This window comes from Felis catus, chromosome C2 (assembly GCF_018350175.1).
Source record: "Felis catus isolate Fca126 chromosome C2, F.catus_Fca126_mat1.0, whole genome shotgun sequence".
Taxonomy (NCBI): Eukaryota; Metazoa; Chordata; class Mammalia; order Carnivora; family Felidae; genus Felis; species Felis catus.
In genome coordinates, this window is record NC_058376.1 from 55,697,864 (window position 1) to 55,715,869 (window position 18,006).

Sequence of the window (18,006 nt, forward strand, 5' to 3'; positions counted from 1 at the left end):
TCATTTTTAATTTTTTTAAAGTTTATTTATTTACTTAGAGACAGAGAGCACAAGTGGGGGAGGAACAGAGAAAGAGGGAGACAGAATCCCAAGAAGGCTCCACCTTGTCAACACAGAGCCCAATGTGGGGCTCAAACTCACAAACTTATGAACCGCGCTATTATGACCTGAACCGAAATCAAGAGTCAGACGCTTAACCAACTGAGCCAACCAGGAACCCCCAGAAGTGAATCTTCATGTACAATCTGTGATCCTTTCTTGGGACTCCCATTTTCTGAATTCTTTAGCGCTTGATAAAGTTGACCAACTGTTGACTGGACATACATTATTTGGAATGCTTTCAGTTAAAAGTACAGAAACCAGATTCAAATGACTTTAGCATAAAAGGGAAATTACTGCCTCATGTAACTGGGAAATGTAGGGTGTATTTCGTTTTTGAGATGACTGAATATGAGGACTCTCTCCATTTCTCTTCCCTGCTTCTCTTGGTTAATGACTTCCTTCTCTTCTATTACCAGTGGACTCTTCCATGGACTGGGCAAGCCATGGGGAGATCCAGATTTTCTTCCTCCCAGTATCAAGGAAAAAAAACACATTTTCTATTCCTACATCTGTACATAAATCCCAAAGATGCCATATAATTAGCTCTGCTTAAATCACATGTCCATTCTTGGACCAACTTCTGTTGCCAACTTCTGTTCTGTGGTATGATTGGTTCCAGCCTGGGTCACATGCTTAGTCTTGCCCTAGGAGTGGGGTACAGCACTGTAATTGACAGCCTCTCTCGGACCAGACAGAGGAAAAGAGTTTCCCAAAGGACAATGGGGAATTTATCAAAGAAAAATGATAGAACAAAGTGCCGGACAGACAAAAAAGATATCCATCCCTTTGTATCACTGAGTGCCTTCTAGTTATTTTTGAACATCACTGATGTCTCATTCTCTGTTTGGGCAAAGGCAAAGGAAGTAGAAGTACAAGGTGTGTGCAGAAAGCAGTAAATTGTTCACTTTCCCTGGAATACACTTTTGGGGAGGGGGCAGGTAGTGAGAATCAAAATAAAAAGGTGAAGTACAAACATGGAAGACCTTGAATGTCAGAATATGAAATTCAGATTTTATAGGCTAAAATTTTGGAGACAGAATGGGAAAAAATATGAAAGTTGCACCTTAAGAAGATAATCTGAAGATAGCACACAGGCTAACTGGCAAAGGGGAGAGACTAGAACCAGGATACCAGTGAGGCAGTCATTGCAATTTCCCAGGGATTACTATTTTAGGAATAAAAAGTCAAAGATACTAGAGAGGTTGCAAAGAGAACCATCTCTTCCGCCTGGTAACAAAGATAAAACATGTAATTCTTAGCATGAAAATGGGTGCAACAGGGACGTGCTTACTGATACATTCAAAGGTCTGTTAATCTGAGTGTCGCTTCCTTACTCCATGCTCCATGAATTGATATAATTTTGGCCTACTCTTAAAGGTGAATCCTTAAAACAGAAATTTGTGGTTTATTTAATGGCTGTCCTACAGTTTTAGCCTACAACTTCGAATAACTATAATCCCCCAACTTATCTTTGGACAATGATTATAGCTTCCATATATATTATCTCTTCCAAACCCTGTGAGATAGGTACTCTCAATTTATAAGCAAGAAAATTGAGGCTCAAATAGTTTTTTAAAATTGCCCAAAGTCTCATGATCAGTATGTTATAGAGCAGGGATTCAAGCCTAGGCCTTCCAACACCAAATTCAAGGTTTTGCCTTCAGCCTGTTTGTTCCCCCAAGTTTCTGCAGTCTTCTGTCCTTATTCTAGTATTGACCCAGGTCTAGGCCAGAGAGGACCTCTTGGATGCAAATGAATACTCCAAGGACAACTTAAAATGAGCTCAAAGGGAATCTGGGGAAAGGAAGGCAAAGAGGAAATAAAAGGGGGAAGTTGGAAAATGTAATTCTTGCCAGATGCCACTCACATAAATGGATACTCTTATCTTTATACTTCTGAATCTTTATACTCCTGCATCTCAAAAGTAGAAAAATTGGGGACTTTTATGGGTACCGTCCAATGACCAGTTATTAAACATGGGTAAAGTACATTTTGAGATTCATTAAATTCCTTCCTATCATGCTTGTTCCCAGTTTAACAAATTAGAGTATTGTCACTTGGTAAAAGCAACACAGGGCAAGAGCTACATAAGGTAAAGGCAGGGGGAGATGCACATAAAGGTCCATCTAAAATGTTCATGTCTATTTTGTGTATAAGAAAGAAATAAAAATATGCATACAAAAATCTCATCTCAAAAGTCTTGAGGCTTGAGTTGACTATTGTTTTTTGTTTTCATCCTAACTGCCAAATTTGGCAAAACAAGGTAGCCAGAGCCCAGAAAGCAAGCTGCTTGTTTTTCATAGACCTTAGAAATCCCCAGAAGTCATCAACGTTAAAGAATGAGCTAACGATAAAAAAATTAACATGCCTTTCTTTTTAGACAACCGAGGAAGCACAGGTATTCTATTCCTTCGTGGATCACAACTCTGAGGGGAAGCGCAGAAAGCCCAAGAAACAGAATACTGATCTGTCACACAAGGACGAAGAAACCCAGTTATGTGCTGCAGATGCCATCCTTTCTAACACCACTTCAGTAGACAACTTCCCATTTGAGAGCCAGGAAGTAGAGGAAAATGTTCATGATGATCCCATCAGACTCTTTGGATTGATTCGTGCAAAGAGAGAACCTATAAACTCGCTGGACTATGATATAGCTCAGTAATCTGGCTCTTACTGGAAATGTTAAAGAAAATAACATGATTTGGGAGGGTGACAATCTAAATCATTTGCTAGTGGGATGGTGGCTTACCTCTTATCCACAGCTTATGTTCATGCACACCAAATGTAGTGCCATGAAAATTAGTTATTTGAATTGGCTTAACAAATGCCTAAGTAGTAAAATGTAAAACAGAATCAAGTTCGCCAACTGAGCCTAATAACAAAGTCACAATTTCACCAACAATGCTTAATACTCAGTGAAACAAAATTTAAAAAAAATTTTTAAGCATAAGTATATTCTAGAACATGTTGAAAGAAAAGTAAAAGTCACTTTTTAAAAGGCATTTTTACTGTCTCATCAATATGAAATACCCCTTAATTGAAAGAAATTTCTGATTGAAAGCCATAGGACATCAAATATATTCCTAATAGAAGTAGAAGAATCTTCTTAAAAAGTATTTTCCCCAGAGGAACTACCTTTATTACTTTTAAAAATTATTATAAATTTAATGCATGTCCCTTATAACAATAAACAACTATAACAAAGAATTTAGATATTTCACTAGCCAGAGATAATCACTATGAGCAACTTTCTATATCCCCTTCTAGAAATTTTTCTGGACATGCCTATGTGCATACATCCATTGTTTTGTTCTTTCTTTTATACCAAAAAAGGGAGTGATTATTTTATACATATTATTTAAACTTTTTTCACTTAATATATTGGGGGTTTATTTTTCTTGTTTTTTTTAAACTATAACTAAATACAGTTACATATTATAATTTTAATGCCTGCGTAGCAATTCACTGATGACATTAGAATTTATTTAAATAATTTGAAAGTGTATTCAGCTATTTTCCGAGCTCTGTTTTTCATTTTTACATATAATTATTGTAATGAGAATGCATCTCCACACGTGTTTAAGTACTTATCTGACTTCGTCTTGAGGCTACATGCCTAGGAAAGGAATTGCTGCTCTAAAAGGTATGCATAGTGAGTCTCCATAGAACATACTTCTAAAAGGTCAAGAGTTTGTTCAAAGTATGTGTCCAATTTAAATTCCTGTAAGGCCCTCCAAAAAGTTATTTAAAAAACTTTGTTATCTTTCTCCATTTGGAATAGGAGTTTAACTGGGTTTCAAATCATCACTGACCAAGAGAAGTGTACATGTGAGCTGTCAGTCCTGCCCTCTGACCAGAGCTTCATGGATTTTATTCATTCTTTCTTCAATTCTATTGGGCTCCTACTGGTGTATAGGTACCAAGTTAGACATTGGTGTACAATGAGAGAAACAGAGACCCTGCGTCCATGGAACTTACAGATGAGTAGGAAAGATGAGTATCAGCTTAACAAAGTATAGCTACTAGTAAAAAACAAATATTATTAAGAAAATAGAAGAATGAGAAATAATAATAGAGAGAGAGCATCTCTGAAGAGAACGTTTTAATTCTGAGAACTGAACAATGAGGAGCCGCCAATGTAAAGAGAGAGGAAGGAAGAGCCTGTTGTATAAGAATTCTATCCATATTTGGAAGTAACAACTTCTGTCAATAACTATTCCTATTATGAACTGGTAAAAAACTAAATGTCAATGCCAAAGTAAAATATTTGAAGTTGTCCATAATGCCATAAAAAATCCAAAAAATATTAGTGTCTAAGGACAAAAGAAAAAAGAATCAGGTTTCTGACTTTAGAGGACCACAGAAACATAGGAAATAATAATTAACAATGATATATTGACTTTAATTTTTGAATTAAAATAAAATCTTTGTTATTGTATATGTTTATGTTACATTTCTGTACATAGCATGGTTCAGTAAAAATAAAGTTTGATTGTATTTTGGCAGTTAGTTTTTCCTACATCATTCACCTACATTATTCACTTAACCCCTAAACAGATTTTAATTTTTTGCCTCTAGTTTATATCATTTGAATTCCACTCTATTTTGAGTTTTATGCATCAAATATACTTGATGGCTGATAATTTGGAAGGTTTTTAGCTATGAATTCAAATTCCCTAATAGGTAAAAGATTATTCAAGTTTATCTATTTCCTGTTGAGTGAATGTGGTAATTTGTGTCTTTTGAGGAATGTGTCCCTCTCATCTAAGTTGTTAAATCTATGGCATAAAGTTGATCAAAATATTCCCATATTATCCTTTTGATATCTTAAATCTAGTGATTTAACCTCTCTTTGATACTAGGAATTTGCTTCTTTTTTTCCTCTTATCTCTCCAGTTAGAGATTTATCAATTTTATTGATTTCCTCAAAGAACCAGTTACTGTTGACATAATTTTTCCATTGTTTTTATATTTTGTGTTTCATTGGTTGGTCCTCTGATCTGTATTATATTATTTCTTCTGTTTATTGGGTTTCATTTGTTCTTTTTTTAGCTTTTCAAGGTGGAAGGTGAGCTCAGTAATGAGACTTTCTTCTTGTCTAGAATAGGCATTTAGTTTCATAAATTTCCCATAAATTTTGATATATTGTGTTTTTATTTTTATTTATTTCAAATATTTCTACTTTCCCTTTGATTTCTTCTGTGATCCATAGGCTATTTAGAAGTGTGTTATTTAGTTTCCAAGTATTTGAAGAGTTTCCAGATCTCTTTCTTATTGATTTCTAATTTAACTCCATCATAGTAAGAAAACATATGACTTGAATCCTTTTAAGTTTATTGAGCTTTTCTTTAATGCTCAGAATATAGTCTATCTTGGTAAATGATGATATGCACTTGAAAAGAGTACATAGTCTATTTTTGTTGGATAGAATGTTCTCTAAATGCCAATTAGATTAATTTGGTTGATAGAGCTTTTCAAGCTTTCTATGTCCTCTATATTTAAAATTCATTTTTATAGGCAGCATGTAGTTTGTTTGCTTTTTTAATCCAATCTGAAAATCTCTGCCATTTAATTGGGGTATTTAGACCATTCTCATTTAATGCAGTTATTGGTATGGTTAGGTTCAAAGCAACAGTCTTGATTATCTGTTTTCTATTTGTCTCATCTATTCTTCATTCATCTTTTTCCTCTTTTTGTGACTTCTTCTATATTACAGTTGACATTTAAACAATACAGGGGTTAGGAATACGACCTCCTCAATAGTAAAAAAAAAAAAACCCACATATAACTTTTGACCCCCTTCCAAAAACTTAACTACTAATAGCCTCCTGTTGACCAAAAAGCCTTACCAATAAACATAAACAGTTGATTAACACATTACTTTGTATGCTATATGTATTATATACTGTATTCTTATGACAAAGTACGTATGAAAAAGAAAATATTATTAAGAAAATCACAAGTAAAAGAAAATACATTTACAGGACTATACTGTATTTATATTTTTTAAAAAATCTGCATATAAACAAACCATGTAGTTCAAACCCATGTTGTTCAAGAGCCAACTATACATTTGTATATTTTGTGACTCTTTTTTATCTTTATTGTTGGATTAGGAGTTATAAGTGTGCTGTGTTATTTTAGTGGTTGCTTAGAGTTTATAATAAACATCTTTAACCTATCACAGTCTACACTTAAATGATATACTACTACTTTGGTCTAGCATAAGAACCTTAAAACAGTGTACTTCCATTTCTGCCCTTCTGGCTTTTGTGCTCTGGGTTTTATTTATTGTATACATTGTTATTAATTTTTCCTTTAATAAGGAATTCTCCTTGCTATGTCCTTTAATAAAGTCAATTCTTATTTTCAGAGATTTAAGTAGCAACAATAAGCGTCTTCATGTTTATCTCTGTAGTTAATATTTCCAGAACACTTCAATACTTTTGTAGAGCCAGGCTTCTATCTACTACCATCATTCTTGAGCTAAAAGGACTTTGTTAAACTTTTTTTTTTTTTTTTTTTTTTTTTTTTTAGAACAGGTCTGCTGGTGATGAATTCCTCCAGCTTTTCTGTATCAGAAAAAGTCTCTTTTTGCCTTCATTTTTGAGAGCTATTTTCTCTGGGTAAAAAATTTTAAGGTTTAGTTGGCTATATATTTCTCTCAGTAATTTAAAGATACTGCTTTACTATTTTCTCAGTTACACTGTTTCCAAAGAAATAATCTAGTGTCATATTTGTCTTGGTCCCTGTGTTATTTGTTAATTTTCTCTGATTGTTTTAAGATTTTCTTTATCACTAGTTTTAAACAATATTCCTTTGAGTAGTTTTTGTTTGTTTTTATGTGTCTTGTAGTAGGAGACTGCTTAGCATCTTGAATCTGTGTAATTATAGTTTTTACCAATGTGGACAAAAATGACTAATATTTCTTTAAATACTTTTTCTGTGCCCTCTCACCCACCCATTTTCAAGTTCTTCAGTCACTTGCAAATTATCCCACATGTCACTGATATGTTTATTTCAGTCTTTTCTCTGAGTTTCATTTTGGATAGTTTCTTTTGCTATGTCTTCAAAGTCATTAATCTTTGTTTCTAAAATGTTTATCTGCCAGTAATCTAAGATAGATATTTTTTAATCTCAGACAATTTAGTTTTTATCTCTGTAAATTCAGTTTGAGTTTTTTTTTCCTCATTTTTCACATCTCTATCAAACATGATTAACCTTTCTTCTCACTTCTTGGATGTATTGAATGCAGCTATAACAACTGTTTTAATGTTATCTACTAATTCTATCATCTCTGTCATTCTGAGTTTCAACTGACTGATTTTCCTCATTATGAATTGTATTTTCCTACTTTTAAAAATTCCTAGTGATTTTTTTACTGGGAGAAGATATTCTGAATTTTATTCTGTTTGGAGATTCATATTTTATAATCCCATATATACTCTTGAGTTTTGTTCTGGAAAGTGGTCATGTTACTTGGATACAATCTGATCCTTTAGAGTCTTGCTTTTGAACTTTGTTAGACAGGGGGCATCTGGGTGGCTCAGTTGGTTAAGCATCTGACTATCGATTTCCGCTAAGGTCGTGATCTCACAGTTCGTGAGGTAGAGTTCCACGTTGGGCTCTGTGCTGACAGTGGAAAGCCTGCTTGAGATTCTCTCTCCTTCTCGCTCTACCTTTCCCCTGCTTTCTTTCTCTAACTCAAAATAAATAAACAAACTTTAAACTAACTAACTAACTTTGTTAGATAGGACCAGAGCAGGGTCTTGCCTCAGTAGTAGACTAACTTTAACTTAGATTAAAAGCTACTCTGGCCCTCTGGAATTTTGAGGTGTTCAACTCTGGCTAATGAAAATAGGTACTCTGCCCAGTCTCTTATGAGCCCTGGGCACTGTTTTCTCCAATATTTTTTAGGTGGGTCTTTCCCCCAGGCTTTTGGTAGCTTCCTTACATGCATGCACTAATCCATATTCAGCTGAATACTCAAAGGGGACTCTGCATATTTTCAGAACCCTGTGTACAGTTCTCTCACCTCCAGTATTGCCACTTCTTGGCTTCTCTTGACAAGAAGCTTCATCTTCTAAGTTCTGGCGATCAATGGAATATCTACATGGAATATCAAGATGTAATTTCATCTTGACCAGAAGCAAAACTCCAAGTACCTCATATCACTTGAGTGTAATTCTACAATATATTTTTAGTGGGATTTAGTGTATTCTATAACCTAACCTGTAGTCTTTTAAATGTTAATTAGTAAGTTATGAATTACTGATCATTGTGCAATTATTAAGGGAACATATATGTTTTACCTGTGGCAGTTCTCAGGGCTTATAACCCAGGGGAGTCTCATTATAAGCTTTCACATTTCAACTAAAAAAAAAAGATGTACAGATGGAAATAAAGAGAAAATTTGTGACTAGAAAACAGATGAATTCCAAACTCTTGAGATTTTCACTGAGAATGTTAAAGCTTGAACAAGTTTAATTCGAATCTCAAGAAAAAGAGCAATAACTCATTTCCCTTTGGTATTAAAGGGCTTATTTCTGACAAAGTAAAGGTAGGGTGAATAGTTTTAAAATATGCTCTAAATCTCCTTTGAGGTTTTGTCTTCACTTGATTAACAGAACAGACAATTTATATTAAGACACTAAAACCAGGAAAAATCAAAATTTAGAGAAGGGAACAAGAAAGAATACAAAGCCAAGAGAGGTACTCTCTTCATGCTGCTTGTTGTTCCTTTGACCTGTTCTGTGGGAAAACACCCTAAACTACCTTCCACTACCTACGAAATCATGGCTGCCTGGATCAAAGGCAGATAACTGAATTAAGACCGCTAACTCATCTTCTGAAACAATCAGTATGCAACAGATTGAACAGTGATCACAGAAGGCAGAGCCATAAGGGTGCCATAAGGTAGAAATGGGGCATAATTACAGAGGACAGAAACCAAGAGTAAGCACAAGATGAAAATTGCTAAAGAGTGAAGTGTAAGACTTCGTAACTAATCAGACTAACCAGATAACCTTCATAACAGCAACTGATATTTATTAAAAATTTGCTAAGTGAAATACACTGGGCTAATAAGTGCACTTAATTTAATCACATACAACCCTAAAAGATTGATGTTATTAAAATCTCAATGCTACATATGGGAAAACCGAGATTGATGAAGATTAACTTACTAATACTACACAAATAAATTGTAGATTCAAGATTTGAACAGATAGTCTAAGTCCAAAGCTGGCTCTGTAGAGTAGTGATCTCTTAGTGATCTCTTCAGTTGGTTCTAAGTATTTTGAGCCCTATTTCGGGGTTGGCCTTATGCTCTACCTATTTGGTCATAATAATCTCTACTTCAAATAGACTAGGTGTCCATTATTTAAAATAAAAAGACTGTGACTGGATTTCTATAACTTAAAATCAAAACTATTACTAAGACAAATTAAAAAAAAATATTTCTTTAAAATGTTGAAAAACAATGACAATTTACAGTAGCTTTCACACACAATGAGCCTCTCTAGTTCAGGATGAATCCAAATAGAAGTCAACTTAAATGACAGTCTGTTGCTCTCAATAAACACAAAGATATCTACCACAAAATGTTCATATTAAAGTGTTTTTCCAGGAAAGTATTTTTATTAATGTCACTTGCTTTTAAATGACTTAAAAGATAGAAGTCATTGCTTCGATGATATTGGATACAAAGGTCACGCTCATACCTCATAAAAGACTAAACTTAGAACTTAAAAAAAATCAGCGTTAAGGCTAAAACCTAATTTTGTGATCAATTTTGTCTAATTTTATCTGTGGGGGGTTAAAGTTATCTCATTTAAAATTAGAGAATTCTTTGTTGTTGAATCCAAAATGAAAAGCAAATGGAGTGTTTCTTATTTATTTATTTAATCTATTATGTTTTTAAATTTTATTTAAATCCAAGTTAGTTAACATATAGTATAATAATGATTCAGGAGTAAAATTTAGTGATTCATTACTTACATATAATACCCAGTGGGAGTAAGTGTTTCAATCAGTGATATCCTTGGCCACCTCTGACGCAATGGACAACTTCTCTTAACATGTCAGTATCCATCATAAAACATGACAGTTAGTAGGGCTTTTATTTCGTTCTGTTTTCATACCAATTGATTGAAACAGTAATTAGTAGATTAATTTTTAAAATTGATCCAAGTACTGAACAATGAAAATGTACCATAAACATTTTAACTTCAAATGTAATAAGCTTTCTTGGTTAGCCTTTTGACATAGGGCCAAAGCTTTTGCTTGAGTATGTCTGTGATGGGGATTTCATGCCATCTTTTTTTGTATAAATCTCACTGACTATTAAACGCTCTCTATAACCCCAGTTTAAGTTTCCTTAAAGCAGAATAAAACTTTAAAACATTTGTGATGAAATCTAGGTGCAGAATGTCTCCAGATTTTTGGTCTTTCTTCCAGGACTTTTATAAGTATTGCTACCATCTAAATTGACTGTGATTTTTAAGCCATCATGTTTACTGATTCTTTACAAAGCCTGACCTTAATTATCATAGAAAATGCTCTATCCACCTCCATATTTCATTAGAATTTGTAACAATTAATTATCTCATGTAATTACAATAACAAGCATAGCTAGGACAATCAACTTTAGAGAGGAACACCACTGACTCCTGGAAAGCATACCATGCTGAGGCTGGAAGAAATTCAGCAGGTTATAAGAGAGTATCTACTGGTCTGAGCATTTTTCATGCTGTGGTCAAAAGTCAGTCTGTCGATAGAAGGAAGAGAGAGTGGCTCATGTAAGAGGAGGTCACTTAACAAATGTTTTACTACAAATCCAAGTCAACTTTACAGAAAGAATTTTTAGAACACTGAAAGGGTCTCCCACACCCACAAAATCTTTACCATACAAATCATAATAGCACATGAAATTCCACAAATAAGATTAATTATTGAATTAAATATGATTGTGTTTTTGTAGTCTTTCTTCAAATAACTGAAAGAGAAAAAATTATTAAGCCAACTGGTGCAGATTGTGAGTTGTCCTCCAATGTCCATTCTCCCATTCATCCTTAGTACAGAATCATGAGTTTACTGGGTCACCAGGGCACCTTAAATGTGCTTGGCTTGACAAACTTTAGCCAGATTTCTTCCTCACCATAGGCCCCTAAACCCCCTTTTCTTAGAGTATTTCCTTTAAAACACTTGTAATTGCAGATTATTCCTCTGCCTCCTTTGAAATGTATGCAAGTTCTTTAAAAGCCTCTTGGGCGTTTGATGACCCAATGTCTTTCTTTCTCAAGGACCTGGGAACCATCTCTTTGCAATGTGAACATTAAAGGAAGATAGGGCCACGAATTCCCAGTATCCATGGGAGAGTAGAGGCCTAATTTCAGTGGTTACCTTGCTCCAATTTGTAAAACTACCTCCTGTCATAAAGACAGGAGGTCTACTTTTACCTCTGGGTAAGGTCAATTAGTAAACATAAGTGGCCTAAGATTACCTCCACCCAGCTTTTCAAATCTCTCCACATTTTTGGTTCAGTAAAGTTCAGTTTCCCTTCTCTACTCTTATAGTCTCGAATAAAGTCTTCCTTACCTGTTTAACTTTGTCTCATGCAATTGACACTGAATATATAGCTGCAGGAACAATGTTCCCCATGTAGCTCCATGTGGCCTTCTTTGGCCCTCATTTCTTCCAGCTGGAAGAAAGATATGGAGGCTGAATTTACGCAGCCATATTAGATCACAGGAAAGAAGCCATGGGCTGAGGATGGCAGAGAAACAAGATAAGAAAAACCTAACTCCCTCACACGTGAAACACACTCCAACCCTGGACCAAGGATCTCCTGCTTCTACCACGTGAGAGAGAAGTTTCTGTTTGATTTAAGCCGTTGTTGTGTTTTCTGTTAATTGTGCATGGACCTAATTTAACTAATTTTCTTACAAACACCTTGGTTTCATTTTTTTAGTTAACCTTTTTCCAAAGGGTAATAAGGAATGTTAAGATGGTGCCATTTGGGGTGAGGTGGGGTTGGCAGAATGAGATCCACAGTATTTTCTTACAGACTAAATCTACTGCCCACCACTCAGAATATTCTTAGAGGTTTTGTAAAAGCTAGTTTTCAGGAAGGTGAATAATGAAATTCCTTATGAATGCTTAAACTTATTCCCCTCCATTAAAATTTACAATACTTTATATATGACTTTGGAAACTAAATTTGCATGGTTATAATTATTGTATTCACAAATTCAGAGGAAACACAACCAAAAGAATAAAATGGTGACTTCAGGAGATCACTTAAAAGAAAATATTCAGCAAGACTTAGAGATATCCTAAGTGAATATTAAACAACCTATTTTTAAGAAACTAACAATGAATCCCTCGGTTATTTATACTTCATTCACTCTCTAAATCTCACTATCAAATTGTTACGGACAACATCTCTTGCCGTATTTTCAATTAGGCAGTTGATTTTAGTCTGACCTAATTCATTCAACCTAGCAGGCCCTGGGAGATAAGGTTCCAGCCGAGATATAAATTAAGTAGCCTGCCAAGTTCACCTCTGCTACAGGTTGGAGGAAAGGAATGGAGAAGTGGGACAGTTAGATCCTAACCAAGAGACCGGTCTGCAGTCTCTTGTTGTAGGAGACTTTGGTGGGCAATGAAACTTGCCTTTCTCACCAAGAGTGCTGCAGTGCCCACTGCTCTCTACGTTTTAAACTTTGATTACCTTAAGAAGAAAATACCATTGTCGGTCCATTCTGCCATTCTTGCATTCACTGCATTCAGTGAAGAATAACACATTCCTCATTTGCAAAATCAGAATGTGGGGGGATAATGCTATATGCACCTTCTTTCACTGTTAATAAATAAAATCCTATTCATCCTTTATTCCACTTCTACAAATAAAAATGAGATCTTGGGCCTGGTTTTTTCTTTCTATGCTGACCAAGTAATGAAGTTAACAGAGCCTCACCTTAAAAAGAGTAGAAGTCTTTACAATTAACAAAAAAAGTCTAAAAGAGACAAAGAGATATCCCCTCTCCTGAAGCTACAGAGAGAAAGAGCTTTCTGCATCATAAAACATGTTCAAATAGTCTGATTTGATAAGGTATTAAATTGAGAACATTCACAAGAATATCAATCTTGTTTCCTTTGTAATAAGGAGACTTGTGTGAATATTCATAACTGTTACCAACTTGTACTGTTCTTTCTATTAATATAAATTTGTCCTTGGAAGTATCAGAAAAGGTTCTGTAACACTCTGAAGACTCTAGAGATTGTTGCCAGGCCCCATAACAATACCAAAAGAAACTTGCAGTTCTGATTGGTTATCTTGCTTGACCTGGTAATATTATTACAACTGATAACTCAGTGTTTCTAAACAACATAAATACTTGGAAGATCATCATGTCATATCAGAAAAGAATCATTGGCTTGATAGAAGTTACAGCATATGACTGTACTTTTTCTTGTTTTAACAAGATACTGAGTCTACTAACTTATCAGGAACAACATTTCACAAATATTATGAAAATGGAGGAATAATCCACCTCCGTGCTGCCTACCAGTAATATATCTAAAACATAAGGATACAAAAATTGAAAATAAGAAGATGAAAAAATACAATAAGCAAATAACGTACAAGAAAATTGGCATAGTTATATCAATGTTAGTCAAATGGACATGAAAACAGAAAGCAATACTAGATTAAAAGGGTCACTGTAATTAATGAAGCTGACATTTACTATAAATATGTAAGAATTCTGATTTGTAGGTACCTAATACCATATATAAAGCAAAAATGTATAGAACTACGAGGAGAAAGTATAAAAATAATAGACTTACACAAAACTGTCTCTGTAATTATAGATTAATAGACAAAAGAATCAGTAAGGATTTGGAAGATTTGGAAAACATAGTTGACATTGACCTAATGCAAAACTTATAAGCTGCTGTGCTGTGGCAAACTGTTATAGTGTGAAAGGGTTACAAGTCAGACCAGACCTTAATTGCCTCTGTTCTTGGGATAGCTGGCAGTGACCTTCACCCTCGCAGATCTGTCTCATCTGTCCTCAACCAATCTCATTCATTTGCCCCAATAAGACATGATCAGAAAAGTTTGAGAAGAACGGGGATAAAGGACTTGTACAGAAGACTATATTCAGCAACTGGATGTCATTTTCAACAACACTTGGAACATTTATGGAAATTATTGACCACATTCTAAGCCATAAGTAAATCTCAATATACTCCAAAGCATCAGAATTACACAGACATATTCTTTGACAATTAAACGGAGTTAGAAATTAATTGTTAAAAAATAAGTTTAAAAATCCATAAATTTGGAAATTATAAAAACATATTTTTAAACAACCCATGGATACAAGAGGAAATCATTAAAGTCAAAACTGAAAGCTAAAACCATACTATAATTCCGCTTACTCGTGGGTTGTAGGTAAATGTAGAGCCTAGAATGCTTATGTTAGGGGAAAGATAGGATGAAAACTAAAGGGTTCAATACTAATCATAAAAAGTTGGAAAGTAAACATCAATAAGTCTAAACAGAATGAAAACACACAAAGGTAAGTAGAGCAGCCAAAAGGAAAAATAGAATTAACAAAACCAAAGTTCATTCTTCAAAAAGGCTCAATACTGCAAAACTTCTAGATCAGTGGTTTGCATCTAAGAGTTTTGCTCCCATCTCCCCAATCTTTCTTTCCCAGGGGACATTTGACAAAGCGTGCAGACTTACTGTGATTGGAAATACAACCTGGGTTGGGCAATGTCACTGGCACATAGTGGGTGGAGGCCAGAGACGCTACCAACCATCCTACAGTGCACAGGACAAGCTCCAAAGCAAGGAGTCATCTGACCCAAAATGTCAAGGTTGAGAAGCCTTTTCCAGCTGGATAGATTAAGAATAGAGAGAAGCCTTTGATTTCCTTTTGCTGTCTGATTGCTGATGCTAGAACTTCCAACACTACGTTAAACAACAGTGGTGAGACTGGACATCCCTGTCGTGCTCCTGATCTGAGGGGGAAAGCTCTCAGTTTTTCCCCATTGAGGATGATATTAGCTGTGGGTTTTTCACAAATGGCTTTTATGATGTTTAAGTATGTTCCTTCTATCCCGACTTTCTCGAGGGTTTTTATTAAGAAAGCCTACTGAATTTTGTCAAATGCTTTTTCTGCATCGATTGACAGGATCATACGGTTCTTATCTTTTCTTTTATTAATGTGATGTATCACATTGATTGATTTGTGAATGTTGAACCAGCCTTGCACCCCAGGAATGAATCCCACTTGATCGTGGTGAATAATTCTTTTTATAGGCTGTTGAATTCGATTTGAGAATTTTTGCATCCATATTCATCAGGGATATTGGCCTGTAGTCTCTGTCTGGTTTGGGAATCAAAGTAATGCTGGCTTCATAGAATGAGTCTGGAAGATGAAGTCAAGCTTTCACTTTTTGCAGATGACATGATATTACACGTGGAAAACCCGATAGACTCCACCAAAAGTCTGCTAGAACTGATACATGAATTCAGCAAAGTCGCAGGATACAAAATCAATGTACAGAAATCAGTTGCATTCTTATACTCCAATAATGAAGCAACAGAAAGACAAATAGGAAACTGATCCCATTCACAATTGCACCAAGAATCATAAAATACCTAGGAATAAACCTAACCAAAGATGTGAAAGATCTGTATGCTGAAAACTATAGAAAGCTTATGAAGGAAATTGAAAAACATACAAAGAAATGGAAAAACATTCCGTGCTCATGGATTGGAAGAATAAATATTGTTAAAACGTCAATACTACCCAAAGCAATCTACACATTCAATGCAATCCCAATCAAAATTGCCCCAGTATTCTTCTCCAAGCTAGAACAAGCAATCCTAAAATTCGTATGGAACCACAAAAGACCCCAAATAGCCAAAGTAATATTGAAGAAGACCGAAGTGGGAGGCACCACAATCCCAGACTTTAGCCTCTACTATAAAGATGTAATCATCAAGACAGCATGGTATTGGCACAAAAACAGACACATAGACCAATGGAATAGAATAGACTCCAGAATTGGATCCACAAAAGTATGGCCAACTAATCTTTGACAAAGCAGGAAAGAATATCCAATGGAAAAAAAGACAGTCTCTTTAGCAAATGGTGCTGGGAGAACTAGACAGCAACATGTAGAAGAATGAAACTAGACCACTTTCTTACACCATTCACAAAAATAAACTCAAAATGGATAAAGGACCTGATTGTGAGACAGGAAACCATCAAAACCGTAGAGGAGAAAGCAGGAAAAAAACCTCTTAGCTGCAGCAATTTACCTGCCCCTCCCCCACTTGTGCTCTGTCTCTCTCTCTCTCAAAAATAAATAAACATTTAAAAAAATTTAAAAACAAAGAAAAAACAGAAAAGTAAAAGATTTCATGTAACTGTTAAAGAAATTGACTCATAGTTTACAATCATCCTGTTGAAAGCAGGCATTCTTCCACGCTGCTGCTAAAGAGTGTGATTTGGTACACACCGGAGGGAATTTGGCAATGCTTTCAAAAATTACGAATTCCTTTGCTCTTTGACACAGTACTCTGATATTTTAGGGTTTATTCTGTGGATATGTTGGTACATACAAAATGATATTTCCACACAGCATATATATTGATTGCAGCATTATTTGTAATAGCGAAAGTTTGAAAACAATAGGAATCTTGTTAAATGAACTCAGGTACTACCACTAAATGGAACACCATGAAGGTTCCAGAGGGACACAAGGACATGTTCTGTACATTGACGTGGAAACATCTCAGGACATATGTTAGAAATTTTTAAAAAGCACTGTGTGTAAGAATGCATAACGTACACCCCTTTTTGTGTAAGAAAGTCAGGGTGAAGAAATACGAACATACATACATTTGCATTCACTTATATTTGCAGGAATATGAATATGAAAGACTCCCTCTAGGGAGGCGGAGGATCCTCCAAAAACAGAGTCAGAATTGAATTTCACACAGCCTTGACAAGCAAAGGCATAGAGCCAGGATTAATTTGATTTACACGAATAAAGCAATACACCTTTTCTTGTCCCAGAGTGTTGTAGAACACATCCATACCTTCCATACTACAACGGCACATTAACGTCTTCAATAATTGATTGATTTTACATTATTTTATTTCAAAACCAGCCCTCCTATGGACTATGCCAATAAAAAACTTAAGAGTGAAAGAGGTTCATATTTTATCCAAGATCATGTAGTTATTACCACTGCCTGCAAAGACCCATATTAACACCATCTGATCTACTCAGAAATATTAACCCAAATGAATAGGGCTTCTCGTAGAAATAAATCACGCCATGCACTTTCTTACAACTATTAGCTAGCAGTTCCCTATTTTCCAGCAGTGCGATCTTATACTAGAGTTGACATTAAGTAAGCCTTTCTTGATGGAGGAAAGCTGTCAAAAGAGAGGGCTGTGTATTATAATATGGAATGAGAAAGAGAATTTGTTCCTATGTATTCGCTTTAGCCCAAACTGAAGCACTTGCGTACAATGTGACAGGCACAGTTCTAGACACTAGGATCACTAAGAGTGAATCTCACATTCTCTGCCCTCAAGAAGCTCCAGTTCAATGCAGTACCGTCCATGGGGCGTGGCTGAATTACCTCTAAGCCTCAGATGCTTCATTAGCAGAAGTGGGAAGAGTTCCATTCTTCTGTCTGTCTTCTGGGCAACTTGGTGTTTCATTTCTCAGGAATTTACAGCCTTGAGGTATTATCAGAGCCAGAAGGAAGGAGGAGAGGCAAAAGTATGGAGCACGAACTCTGTTAAGGCTTTTGTTTAACGATTGCCCCAGATTCACCATCCGTCAGATGGCTCTGACAGCATG

General features: G+C 35.2%; 1 protein-coding gene and 1 long non-coding RNA gene across 6 annotated transcripts in view; one reads left to right on the forward strand and one right to left on the reverse strand.

The window, feature by feature from the left end:
* The window catches only part of TRAT1 (T cell receptor associated transmembrane adaptor 1), a 39,203-nt gene extending 34,596 nt beyond the window's left edge, over positions 1–4,607 (forward strand). For both annotated transcript variants that reach the window (XM_045036901.1, XM_006936023.5), the window contains one exon: positions 2,483–4,607. In XM_045036901.1, coding sequence (XP_044892836.1) covers positions 2,483–2,764 — 282 coding nt within the window. In that variant the 3' untranslated portion in view covers positions 2,765–4,607. The remainder of the gene's footprint in view (positions 1–2,482) is intronic.
* LOC123379946 overlaps positions 1–18,006 on the reverse strand; it is a 55,494-nt gene that overhangs the window by 20,616 nt on the left and 16,872 nt on the right. The window contains exon 3 of one of the 4 annotated variants that reach the window (XR_006585038.1): positions 9,923–11,803. The exons of 1 other annotated variant lie outside the window; for it this stretch is intronic. This is a non-coding gene — a long non-coding RNA (uncharacterized LOC123379946). Of the gene's footprint in view, positions 1–9,922; positions 11,804–16,447; positions 16,480–16,550; positions 17,883–18,006 lie in introns of those variants that run through there. 2 more of the 4 variants (XR_006585037.1, XR_006585039.1) reach the window with 2 other exon arrangements.